We start from the raw sequence: 11,969 nt of genomic DNA on the forward strand, positions 1-11,969 counted from the left end.
AAAACCTCCAGGGATGGTGAATCCACCACCTCCCTGGGCAGCACATTCCAATGTCTGATCACTATCTCCATAAAAAATTTCTTCCTAATATCTAACCTAAACCTCCCCTGGCAGAGCTTGAGTCTGTGCCCTCTTGTCCTACTGCTGGTTGCCTGGGAGAAGAGACCAACCCCCACCTGACTCCAACCTCCTGTCAGGGAGTTGCAGAGGGTGATATGGTCTCTCCTGAGACTTGGTCTCCTTTTTTGGCTTGCAGTAACTTTCAGTCATGGTGGACATGGTTACTGGGGGTGTAATTTCACATATAATATCAGGGTTATAGAGATTTCAGTATGAAGTATGCAGTGGCTTCTTTTGAATTATCTTGGCATCCATGAAGATATCAGGGTTATAGAGATTTCAGTATTAAGTATGCAGTGGCCTCTTTTGAATTATCTTGGCATCCATGAAATAAGAAATTGCTTTTTCAAAAAGAGAAGGAATCTGCTCTAGCTGAAACCTCATAAGGCTCTAAATATTAAAGCAGAAAGTTCACATGCTTCTCCACGTGGTGCTGTGGATTCTCTTTGATCTGCTCCTCCATACTTTTCACCAGGAAGGTTGTTTAAAGAAAAAATTTTCAAGGAGAAAAATCTCAAGGGCCCAGCCTCCTGATGAGCTGGCTTTCTATGCAGGGAGTCTTTCTTACGTGAGGAAGTGCCAATAGGTCAAAGAGACCTGGGTGCATGAAGACCAACCAGCCGTGTCATTACTCCTTGTATGTGGATTTTGAGAGATCTACATCTTCTTAAAAAGAAACAGAAAAGAGCAGGTGAAGTCCTACATTGCAAACAGGAACAACTAATGCCCTTGATTAGCTCATGAAAAGTTAAGGAGGCCTACAGCAAGATGAGAGTTTAGAGAGTTTTCACTCTAAGATAAAATGTAAGAAAACTTCCAACCATCTCCTATTAGAATTAAAATACTGAAGGCATTCTTGATGTATTTTAATGGACAATTAATGACAGAGATCCATTCCCTCCTTTTCCACCATTTTATAGTGGATACTCATTTTAAGAAGCAGTACTAGCTTTGCCTGAAATGAACTGGAATATCAGAGGATTTCCAAGCTTGGTCTGACCCAGGATAGCCTTAATGCTTTACAGTACATATGGAATCACCTTCTGACAGAAGGATATGATACAAATGCAACTGCCAGACTTCAGTACAGTGCTGGCTATGAAGGGCATTAACCCATGCTATTTGATTAATGCCTCCTATTTGAGTGCCTCTGTACCAAGTTTGTAGCAAAAAATAAGAGATATGAGTCACTGGTGTATTACATTAGCTTCATGAAGGTTTATCTTCAGTGAGTCAGTGGTGATAAAGAAGCTGAGTTAATATTTACCTATTGTATTTACTAAAATCACATACCCTTTAATGGCAAATGATCCATGAAATGGGCTGTAAAAGGGCCAAGAGGAATTGTTCTTTTTCCTAATACAGCTGAAGCAGAGGGAAGGCCTCTTATGCCTCAGGGTCCAATAAAGGGAAGAGTTATTAATCCCAGTATGTCACTGCAAGGGAAATAGTTGTACCTTGCATGCCGGTAAAAGCAACAATTCAGTTGTAAGTGATCACCATAGTTGATAAGCTCCCTGACAGCCTGAATTTCCTTCTGAAAAACGTCCATGTATTCCTTCTGAAAACCTCAGTGTTGCCACACTTGAATATAAAAACTTCATTTGAATGCAAATATCATTCCTCTGTCAGTAACCCTGAAATCATTGCAGGGGATTGAAGCATCCAGTGATCTCAAAGGAGTGTAGCCCACAGTGCCTGTGGAGAAGCCAGCTGTAGCAGCTCTGGTTAGTCACTGACAGGAGCTGTACTCCCAAGAAATGGCAAAGGAATGGCAAAAATGACAGAGGAAACAAGCAGAGGTAAGAAAATGGCTAGGTCCAGAGGAAGAGGATGGGGTTTCCTGTTTCTCTGAGTAGTAGGAGATGTGATCTTGTGGTTTTTCTCAGGGGAGGATCCCAGATGACTGATACTACTTTCTCTGCTGAGTAGAGCAAAAGTGGAGCCATTAAATGTTGGTTCGGTGAATTATTTGTTTTATTCTGTCTGTTCCTTGAACACAATTTTAACATGTGTTATTCATGTTCTTCCTGGGCTCCTAAGTGCTAAGTGGGGCTTACAGGGGGAAATCATGCCTTAGCTCATGCCTCCTGCCCATCCTGGCATGCACTTGAACCACCCCATGTGTAGCAGACAAAGGGTTGGGAGTTGCAGTGGTCAACGTCAGTATGTCTTTGTCATCAAAGGACTACTCCAACCTGAAGGGTACCTTTGGCAAGTAGTTCATATGTGGTTCCTGCTGCTTTTGTGCTACTCAGTGAGAAAAAAAGGGATTGTTTTCCCTTATCAGGGATCATACTCCTGGAGCCTAATTCTTCTTTCTGCTAATTATTCTTTCTGCTTTCATATCAAAATGAATGAAATGGGTGAGTTAATTGCCTGGGTGGGAATGGGAAAGGAAGAGGACTGTGATGAATATGCATGGACTTTATCTCAGCAGATTTCTGCATTTGGACTTTGACACTAGCTTTGATTTTGGAAAAATGAGAGCTTTCATCTTTCCATCTTTATTCTCAACTAAACTCTCTTGGTCTGTGTCTGTGGTCTACTGACCACAGACTGGTCTGCTTTTTCTTCTGGGCTTCATAGCCCTTCCCCACACCTGCCATTAGCCCTGTTCTGTGGCCTGAACAAAATCCAATTTGAAAGTAACCATGAGAATCTGCTGAATTTTAGTGTCACTACTGCACTGTATTTGATTTCAAACCATCCTCATATTTACAATGTCATATTCTCATGGTTTGGTTTATCTGCTAGATATTCTCCTGGTTTACTTTGTACCTATTTTGGTGGAGATCAGCAGGGAAGATGTGTTGTGATTCAAAGGAAAAGCAGCAGGAGTCCATTACTTTCATTGCCAGTGCTGTAAAGTCTGATGATTCTGTATTCCAGCCAGAATGGCAGGGCTTCAAGAACAGAATTTACCTTCCAGTACTGCCCTGCCTCAAGTGCAGCTGACAATGGAATTAATGGGACATGGACAGTGGCAAAGGGGTAACATGAACTCATGTTTCATGTACTGCACAATGCTCTTGCCCTGCTAGTGCAAAATTTTCTTTACAGACACAGCAGCAGCAAATCTTCATCTGGCAGAAGCTTGCACCTGCAATTCTGTAAGCCACTTTGCAACTGTGTAGGGAGAGCAGCTGAAAGAAGCAGTGGCCAACTTTGGGACACTTTGCCAATACCAGAAAGCTTGGTAAATCAGTGGGCAAGACACTGTTCTCAAGGACCAGCTTACTGTCTGTCAACCAGGTAAAAGGGCATATATTATTTCCCAGTGGGCACATGGACAGGCCCAACCTGAGGCCTTTCAACAAGGGTGAAACCAATGTCCACCTTGAACTGATTTGTGCCCACTTACTACTGGCAATCACTCTGGCATTAGTGTATTTCTGAAGGGGCATGGATCAGCTGGAAGTGTGGCAATGTCTGTTACCTGTGTTTGATTTACTGGAAGTAGGTGAGAGACTTCTGTCTGTCAGGAGCAGTTGCTCCATGGTGAAGAAATGCTAGGTCAGCTTGTGTCAACAAAGTGAGCAAATTTCTAGAAGAGACCCCAAAATGTCAAACATCTGTGACAGGATGTCCTACACTGGACTGTAGCATTCATGACCAAGCCTGCTGGATTTTTTATGGGTATGTGATAGGATATTAAAGTACTTCGGTAGCACCAAGGGATCCTGTTGCAGCAGTGTAATTTAGGAGGTGAAGGAATGAACTGATGGGAGTTGGGCATTGCTCCCTTATGCTGGTGGGAGAAACCACCACCTCTGTGTGCATAAAGAGTAAGATAAATTTTCATGACTGACTGGTGTGATTAAATCTCATTTGTGCAGTAGAGGTGAGAATTTTGCACTTTGTGGACTGATGTTACTCCTGTTCTTCTGAAGCAGTAAATCTCTGGCCTTAGTTTGTAAGATATTTTGGATGGACTTCTTAAAGGACACTACTATCCTTGCCAAAAGCTTTTGCTCTAAATAAACCATACATTATGCCTGACCTTACAACACTTTTTGCCCTAACATTTAGAAGTCACCATCAAGCTAGCAGAGGCAACAAACGTTTTCTTGAGCTGGGGGACTGTGCTGATGTGCAAGCCAGAGAAAAGCTCTGAGAGAGGTAACTGATCAGATACTATGAAAAAGAAAAACTATTTTTTGCCAAAGAAACAACAGCACTGTAGGAATGGGATGAGGGGAACTATATTCAAGAAAGAAAATAAGAGAAGGACTCTCCCAATAAAGCAAGACAGAACTGGATATTTTCTTGTCTGAAAGAGAGGAGGTTGCTCAGTGCTAGCCATGAACCAGTGAAAGAAAACTTAATAAGGCTCCACCTTTCAGGGACCCTGCCATCAATGTTTTGTTCTCATGCCAAACTCCTGGACTATAAAAATCTGCCTATAAGCCAAGAAAAAACACTTCCCTGAAAGGATTTTCAAGTTACCGCTTCATGGCAAGATGGAAATAAAAAAGGGGAGATCATTTTGGATCTTCTGCCTAATTTGGAGTTGTTGCAAGGGCAAAGAACCAGTTCAGATAGGTAAGAAAAAAATCTAATTCTCAGATGATTTGCTTTCATATTGCTCTCCGTAAGTGACAAATTACATGCATAACATATTCATGTGAGCTATAGACATGCAAGATACTGTTTTATATTGTACATTTTCATCCTTATTGTCAACCATCTAAATATTTTCCTATTTTTCTTTTACTACTAGGTAGTTTTGCAACCTTTTGTTTTGTCCTTAGTGACTCATCTTAAAGAGGACACCCTCTGGATGCAGTTTTCAGCACAAAAAAATGGTGACACCCTTTTCAAAACATCTCACATATATTCTTTATGGAAGAAGTATGTACAGCTAGGCTTGATTGACCACTATAAAATGCTGCATTAGGAGCAATCACATATTTTGTTGTCTGCTGCACTGTTACCTCCTGGTTTGATTTTGAATGTCTTGCACTTTTTCCAATTGCTTAATACACAAGCAATTGATGTGTCAGTTACTGCTGTCTTAGTAATTCTGGCAAATCCACTTCTAAGAATAACCAGACTTCCTCATTTTCCCTCATTATTGTGTGGAAAAGTGCTAAACTACTTTTCTCCACTTTAGTGCTGCAACCATCTGTGGCAAATTATAGTCCCTTTAAAAAGCTGTTTCTGTAAGGACTTCCTGGCACTTGAGTTTGTGTTGCATATTTCTAACATCAAGATCTGAATTTTTCAGTGTTCCCCAGCTGATCCTTAGGTAGGAATACTTAACAATATTTTAGAGTTCACTGAGTAAATTAATGCCTATTTTTCATTTGAAATGGATGTTGCCATGTTGATTTCCCTAAATGTGCTATATAAACAACAATGAGAAATTTACCCATTTTTATTGGCCAGTTTTTATTTTTGTTCTTTCAGAGCTGCCTAGAAAAAATGCTAAAAGCATTTTGTAGCAAGCATATATAATTTAATTAAAGGTTGTTCATATTGTCTTTGTGAAGATCAGTGAATCATAGAATCAATCATAGAAGATTAGAAGGTAGGAAATTACTTTCTGAAGTGATGTCTTATATGCATTTAGACTACATATCCATCTATACCTTTGCCAGAGGTACAACCTAGACATCCAAACATGAATTTTGGCTGAGATAAAAAAACAAGTAGCTCTGAGCTGACTGCTGAAGCTGGTAGCAACCTCAACCACTGAGATGAGTGGCTGTCATTTTGCTGAAGAGTCATGCCACCTGTGATATCTTCTGGAAGGGACTCAATACAAGACTTTGGACCGTTGTTAAAACACAGGATTTCAAAAGTAGAAAAGAGATTTAGGCATCCAGGTTGGGATTCCCCTCACTTCACTGTAAATATCAACAGTGTAAATGTATTTACAACATAAATATAGACACAACCATAATGGACAATGGAAAGATGCATGCAGTTTTGAGCCTTTTCTTGTTAGGTAGATATATAAGGTAGTGAAGCTGAACCTCTTCTGCTTCTCACTGTTAACTTCAAAGCAGCCTGAGCTAATTTGCTCACATTGGAGGTATCTCTGGTATGGACTTCAAAAGTTAAGTGGGATGAAATTCCTTCCCACAAGCTAGTATCTTCCAGGAATTATCACTTCTTTGCCTTTGAAAATCTTTTCTTTAATAATTTTCAACCAAAAAAAGGCAAAGCACCTCATATGGGGTGATTTCTAAGCTCCCCTCCTATGACTTTTTCTTTAGTCCAGGTCTCCACTGTCAGTAGGAGTGAATGTGCCACCTGGGGCAATTTCCACTTTCATACATTTGACCATGTTAAGTTTACTTTTCCTGGAACCTGCACATATGTCTTCGCTTCACACTGCAATGACAGCTACCAGGACTTCAACATTCAGATCAGGCGCAGTGACAAGAACAGCTTCCTGGTCTACTTCACTGTCACCATTGATGGAGTGATCTTGGAGGTGAAGGAGACAGGCATCACAGTGAATGGGAACAAGTGAGTAAAGACTGTACTGTTGGGTTTTTGAGCAGCAGTTTTATTGCTATGTGTTAGCAACAGGTGGTCTGTCTAGAAAGTGATCCTGTTCTTCAGAGGTGCATGTGGCTGTGTATGACATGTTCATAGCTCTTTGAACAGAGTACTGCAAAGATTCCACCCCATAGTGGTGGAAGAGACAACAAGTATGTAAACTACACCTCCCAGGGATCCACATGAGCAAGTTAAGCAAAAGGCAATGTGTATGTTACAAAAATAGGTGTAGGTTTCCTTAATGTTGATGAGATTTGGGAGGGACGGATGGAGAAAAGTACATAAACCCTAACACTTTATTGAAAGTTTAGATTTTGTAGAAGCTTTGCAGGTTTTTTTCTCAAAACATTAATTCTGTGGTACTATACCTACAGTTATATGTTGCTGTTCAGGAACAAATAGTCCTTTCAGGTAGTTTTCTGTTTCCAGACAGATTAGTCTAGACAATTGTGCAGCTTTGCATCAACTTGTCCTGGGATCTTCTTATACAAAAGACAGAGTTTTCAGGAGTCAAAATCCACACCTTTAATTCCAGTCCAAAATGAAGCAGAAAGCAAACTGCAAACAGAAGGGTAAAAATGCTCCATAAGTAAAATGTCATATGCAACAATAGCTGAAAGTCAGGCACAATTTTAAGGGCAGTCCCCATGAGAAGTGCAGAGTCCTGCTCCTAGCATATAATTATGAAGGGCCAAGGCAGTTTTTGATCTGAGAAAAACCCTCACAATCTTGTTGGAGAGAAAATTGTGAGCATATGGGCTGTCTTCTCTTGACAGCCTTCTAGAAACAACCAAATATAGAATAGCATCACACAGTTGTAATTATAGTACCAAAGCTCATATGTATCTCCTAAATCAAAGGGGCAAGAAATCTCCTATTTTTTAGCCACTTTCTGTATTTCTAAGTTTTTTAGGCTCTGGGAAAATGAATGGTAATTGTCATGGCAAGATGAAAAAGTATTATAGCTCTGAGTTGTGTCGGTATGTGAGCAACAGAACAGAACTCTTTTCACTTGTCTGTGAATGCCTAATCTCAAGGAAATCCTGGAGGGATGATTATAACCTCCTCATGTGGAGGACCAGTTTCTCAATATTAACATCTTGCTCCTCATAAATTTTAGAGTTAGATCTTAGAATATGTAAACAAGCAGAACTTCATTGGTATGAGTCAAGTGGCTAATATAGTATTGACAAATGACCAAGACACATTGGATTAAGGTTGGTAAAAGGTCACAGTGGACAAGGTGATCATACCTAAATTTAATGCATTGTGTGGATGAAAGCTGACCTTGAGAAGAGTGTTCCCATGCCTTATTTAGTTCCTTTTGTCTGTAGTTTTTCTTTCTATATCTCTGTGAGGATTTCATCAGTCTTTTTTTTTTCAATACAATGTTTTGTTCCCTCCAATTTCCAGGATCCCCATGCCCTTCAGCTTGAAGAGCATCCTGATTGAGGATACCTGCACTTACTTCCAAGTCACTTCCAAGCTGGGCCTGACACTCAAGTGGAACTGGGCTGACACTCTCCTAGTATGAATAACCAGTTAGTTGTTTTTCTCCTGGTGAACCTTATCAATGATGAAAAGCAGAGCTGGATGCAGGCAATGTGTTGATACAAGAAATTGTGGGAGGGAGGTATCACTGTATCCATAAACTAACAGGGAAACACCAAACTAGCTAGTAGTTTCATGGGACAGGGGCATGCAGTCACAACCCATCCATTTCCAGCTAATTTTATGTGACAAAAGGTACCACTGTTAACCCAGGATATAACACCTCTGTAGTTACTTCCATGCTCTATAGGGCACTGGCAGCAATACAGTTAGTCACTCCAGCTCTGACTTGCCAGTTTCCCTCTCTCTCATGTGCATCTTGTGTGGGAATCTAATCTGTGTGACCAGTTCAGATCTTGGCTTCTCTCATTTCAAAGTCATACTATGTGAAATTCTCCTCTAAACATCTACCCTGCAATATCCTCTTCTACAACAGGGTCTTTACACTTTTGTGTGTGAACACCTATCCTTCACTATCAGGTCTGAGATTAACTAAATGGAAGTTGTGTGTCATGCTTTTTGACAGAGAGAGGGTAAAAGGTGAATAGAGAGAAAATGTATCAGAAAACAAGAGATACTGAAATTCTGATTGATCAAAGCATTTGCTTCCCCCTTCCCCTATACCAATTAATACCTGAAGTATTAAAGGCAGTATCTGTACACTACTGAAGAGTAGGCAAAATTTTAGGCTGACACACCTGTAAGAAAAGCACCATCTTTTTTTAGTGGACCTGAGTAATGCCAGTACTATCCTCTGAATATGTAGGAGTGATTAGGTGCAAGTTTTTTTCTAGCAAAACCATAGTGTGATAACCTGGCTCTTTAATGCCCCTAAGTATGGGCAAAACAAGTGATGCTGGGCTGACTAACCCCAGAAGTGCTATAAAGTTTTCCATTTACCCTATGGACTAGAAAACCCCTTAGATATGGCTAAAATCTAACCAGAAGATGCTTCTTTGCAGCATCCAGCATCAGAGCATCTGACCTATCCAGGTACCATGTAAGAAGTATTAAATATCTATATACCAGTGTCTCTATACTGGGAGACACTGGTCCAAGGATTAGTCCAGTATTGAGCATGCATCCATTAGCCCTTTAGTAGGTAGGAATGACAATTACTAGAGAATTATCTTCCCATTTGAATTCAACTTGTCTGTGGGTAAGTTTTATGACAGGTTTGTAACAGAAAAGGAGACTGCTACGATTGGGAAAGAGCATTTCTGCTACTTTGCTGTTCTGTTATGAATCACTGTGTAACATGTGCTGCTCATGTGGGGTAAAACCTTAAAATTTGCATTCACTCTTTTGTAGTTGGACCTGGAAGAAACATACAAAGAGAAAATATGTGGTCTGTGTGGGAACTATGATGGCAGTGAGAAGAATGATTTGATTTTGGATGGTAAGTCATAAATACAGCATATTCCACTCAGAACAGACCTCTTAATAAATGATGTGAAGCTTCTTATCTGTTTTTTCTAAGCAGGTTTTCAGATTTCCCGACAGACTGAAATACATGAACACTAAACATATTTGAAGAGGTTCTGGGATGATTTGGGCTTCTCTGCTCTTTTCAGACTTGCAAGAGTTTAAAACCTCTTTGACTCAAATTAATTTCTTGGCTATCAAGTGGCAACATTGCCAGGTTTCCCACTGATAATAACATCCTTTAAGGAAATACAAGAATGCATTTTCTGTCCTTCCATTTTAATCATTCTACATATGACATTTTTTGTCTCTATAAAGAAATGAAAGAATCATAGATATTTGATTTCACTGAGCATCTTTGAAGAAACCGTGGTGCCATCCACTGACATCTTCAGATACTGCAAACAGCTGAGGCTACAATCCTGCAGCAGGCTGTATGAGTGGAAAGAAACCTGCATTCTGGGATATTAGCTACAGGACTGAAGCCAAAGCTATGATATCCCTTCATGTAATACCAGGGCTTCTAAAGTCACCAGAAAAATATTGTCATCTACCTCACATATTGAGAAAAAAATCCTGAGATTTGATTTAAAGTACCATTTGTAGTAATAGATTTGGGGGTCATTTTCAGAGTTATAACAAGTTTTGAATGCATTTTAATCTTGTTTCTGCCCTTTACTTCACAAGGGCAATAGCTAAAACCTAAAGATGTCTCACATTTTTCTGAGGGAATAGTTTTCTACTGAGGAGCATTTCTTTAAGAAAATCAGGCTCTTCATGTATGCATCTGGTTCCACAAATAACAGGTTCACACACCTGGGAACCATGTGGCCTCCCCCATCCTTCCTTGCTGCTCCAAATACATCCTTCTCTCTGGGCTGAGCAGGCAGAATTCAGTATACCTGTCCAGGCTAAGATCCACTGCAAGTAGAGGTCCAAAGTTTGTCATCACCTTCAGACTCTTTCCTCTTATCAGGAGGAAAAATCCCATTTCTGCATAGAGTAGCTGTTCTTGAAATTTTGTGCTATATATTCTTTAATGTCAATTGAGATCCTTGCCAAATCACATGGCTCCAAGAGCTCAGGGCTTTAAAGACCTCTTTCCAAAAACAGTAGTAAAGCACCTGAAAGCAATGCTTTTGTGGAAATCATTCTCTCAGGCATGCATGTAGTTAAGGGACTGAGGCATCACAGGAGAAAAGATCTGGTCAGAAATCTGTCTACTAAACATTACAAAAAGTGAAAGCCAAGAATGGCAATTCATGCATATTCTCCATAAAATTTTAAACTCTGACAGAAAGATTTCTTACATCCAGGATCAGGTTTCTGGTAGTGCATTGGGAAAGTGCACCCCTCTAGCCAGTGTAATGGTTCCATCCATGTATTATGTGCTTGTCTTCCTCCTTCTCCCTCTTTCCATCTTCTCTAGCCTGTTAAAAGTAATAGATTTCCAGACAATTACAAACACATGCATCTAAGGCTTTACTTTAGGTTCTGATAGTAGAAGGGAAGCTAAATTGTCAGACATGTGCAGACAAAAAACTCTGTAAGATCAAATACACCCATGACAAACTGAAATCTTTGGAAGTGATGAGATGGAATAGAAAGGTCAAGAGTCTCATGTGATTATAAATGCCCAGGCTCACAGCAGACCTTGAGAGAAGTCTGCCAGATTCCTGGCTCTAGCTCAACAGGAGTAATGTCAGGCTATCATCCATTATAATGTGGATACTGGTTAAATTTAGGCATTTAGTGAAGTGCATATTGCTTTAGAGCCCAAAGATTAAGTGCATTTTTATAGCCCATTAACTGATATGAAGAATTGATACATCTGGGGATTTTGCAGGGTATAAAGTGCATCCGAGACAGTTTGGGAACTTCCACAAAGTAGAGGATCCATCACAAAAGTGTACTGATGTAAGTCCAGATGACCACACTGGAAGACATCCTAAGAGGAAAGATGATAGATGCAGTATATATGTAAGTATATGTGACCAAAAATACAAACCCCCTCAAACTACAGTGCTGGAGACACTGTGTTGAAGCAAGTGTTAATTACAGAGTATGAACTAAACTGAATTTTTCAGGACTCTATACATGAATTTGAGCAAAATGCTGATCTTACAGCTGAAAAAATATCCTATTATAGTATTAAGGAAATAGATAGTGGAAAATACACAATTGAATGGCAGCTTCCAGTTCAAGAAAAAGGACCTCATGACAGAAAATTAGACTGGATAATCTCCTGAGGTCCCTTCCAACTTGAATTATCCTGTCAGCCTGGACTTGTGTCATCAAAACTTGGGATAATTTGAAGGTGGCAAAATGTCAAGTATTCCTCTCCTCTCCTCTCCTCTCCT

General features: G+C 40.0%; 1 protein-coding gene across 1 annotated transcript in view; it reads left to right on the top strand.

Annotated features, from left to right (window-relative positions):
- The window catches only part of LOC103806931 (intestinal mucin-like protein), a gene marked incomplete at both ends in the record, with an annotated part of 26,807 nt that extends 17,224 nt beyond the window's left edge, over positions 1 to 9,583 (top strand). The window contains 3 exons of the mRNA XM_009079642.1: positions 6,475 to 6,600; positions 8,047 to 8,161; positions 9,496 to 9,583. Coding sequence (XP_009077890.1) covers positions 6,475 to 6,600; positions 8,047 to 8,161; positions 9,496 to 9,583 — 329 coding nt within the window. The remainder of the gene's footprint in view (positions 1 to 6,474; positions 6,601 to 8,046; positions 8,162 to 9,495) is intronic.
- Positions 9,584 to 11,969: the final 2,386 nt, after the last annotated feature.

The sequence above is a fragment of the Acanthisitta chloris genome, unplaced genomic scaffold, assembly GCF_000695815.1.
Source record: "Acanthisitta chloris isolate BGI_N310 unplaced genomic scaffold, ASM69581v1 scaffold2758, whole genome shotgun sequence".
Lineage (NCBI taxonomy): Eukaryota > Metazoa > Chordata > Aves > Passeriformes > Acanthisittidae > Acanthisitta > Acanthisitta chloris.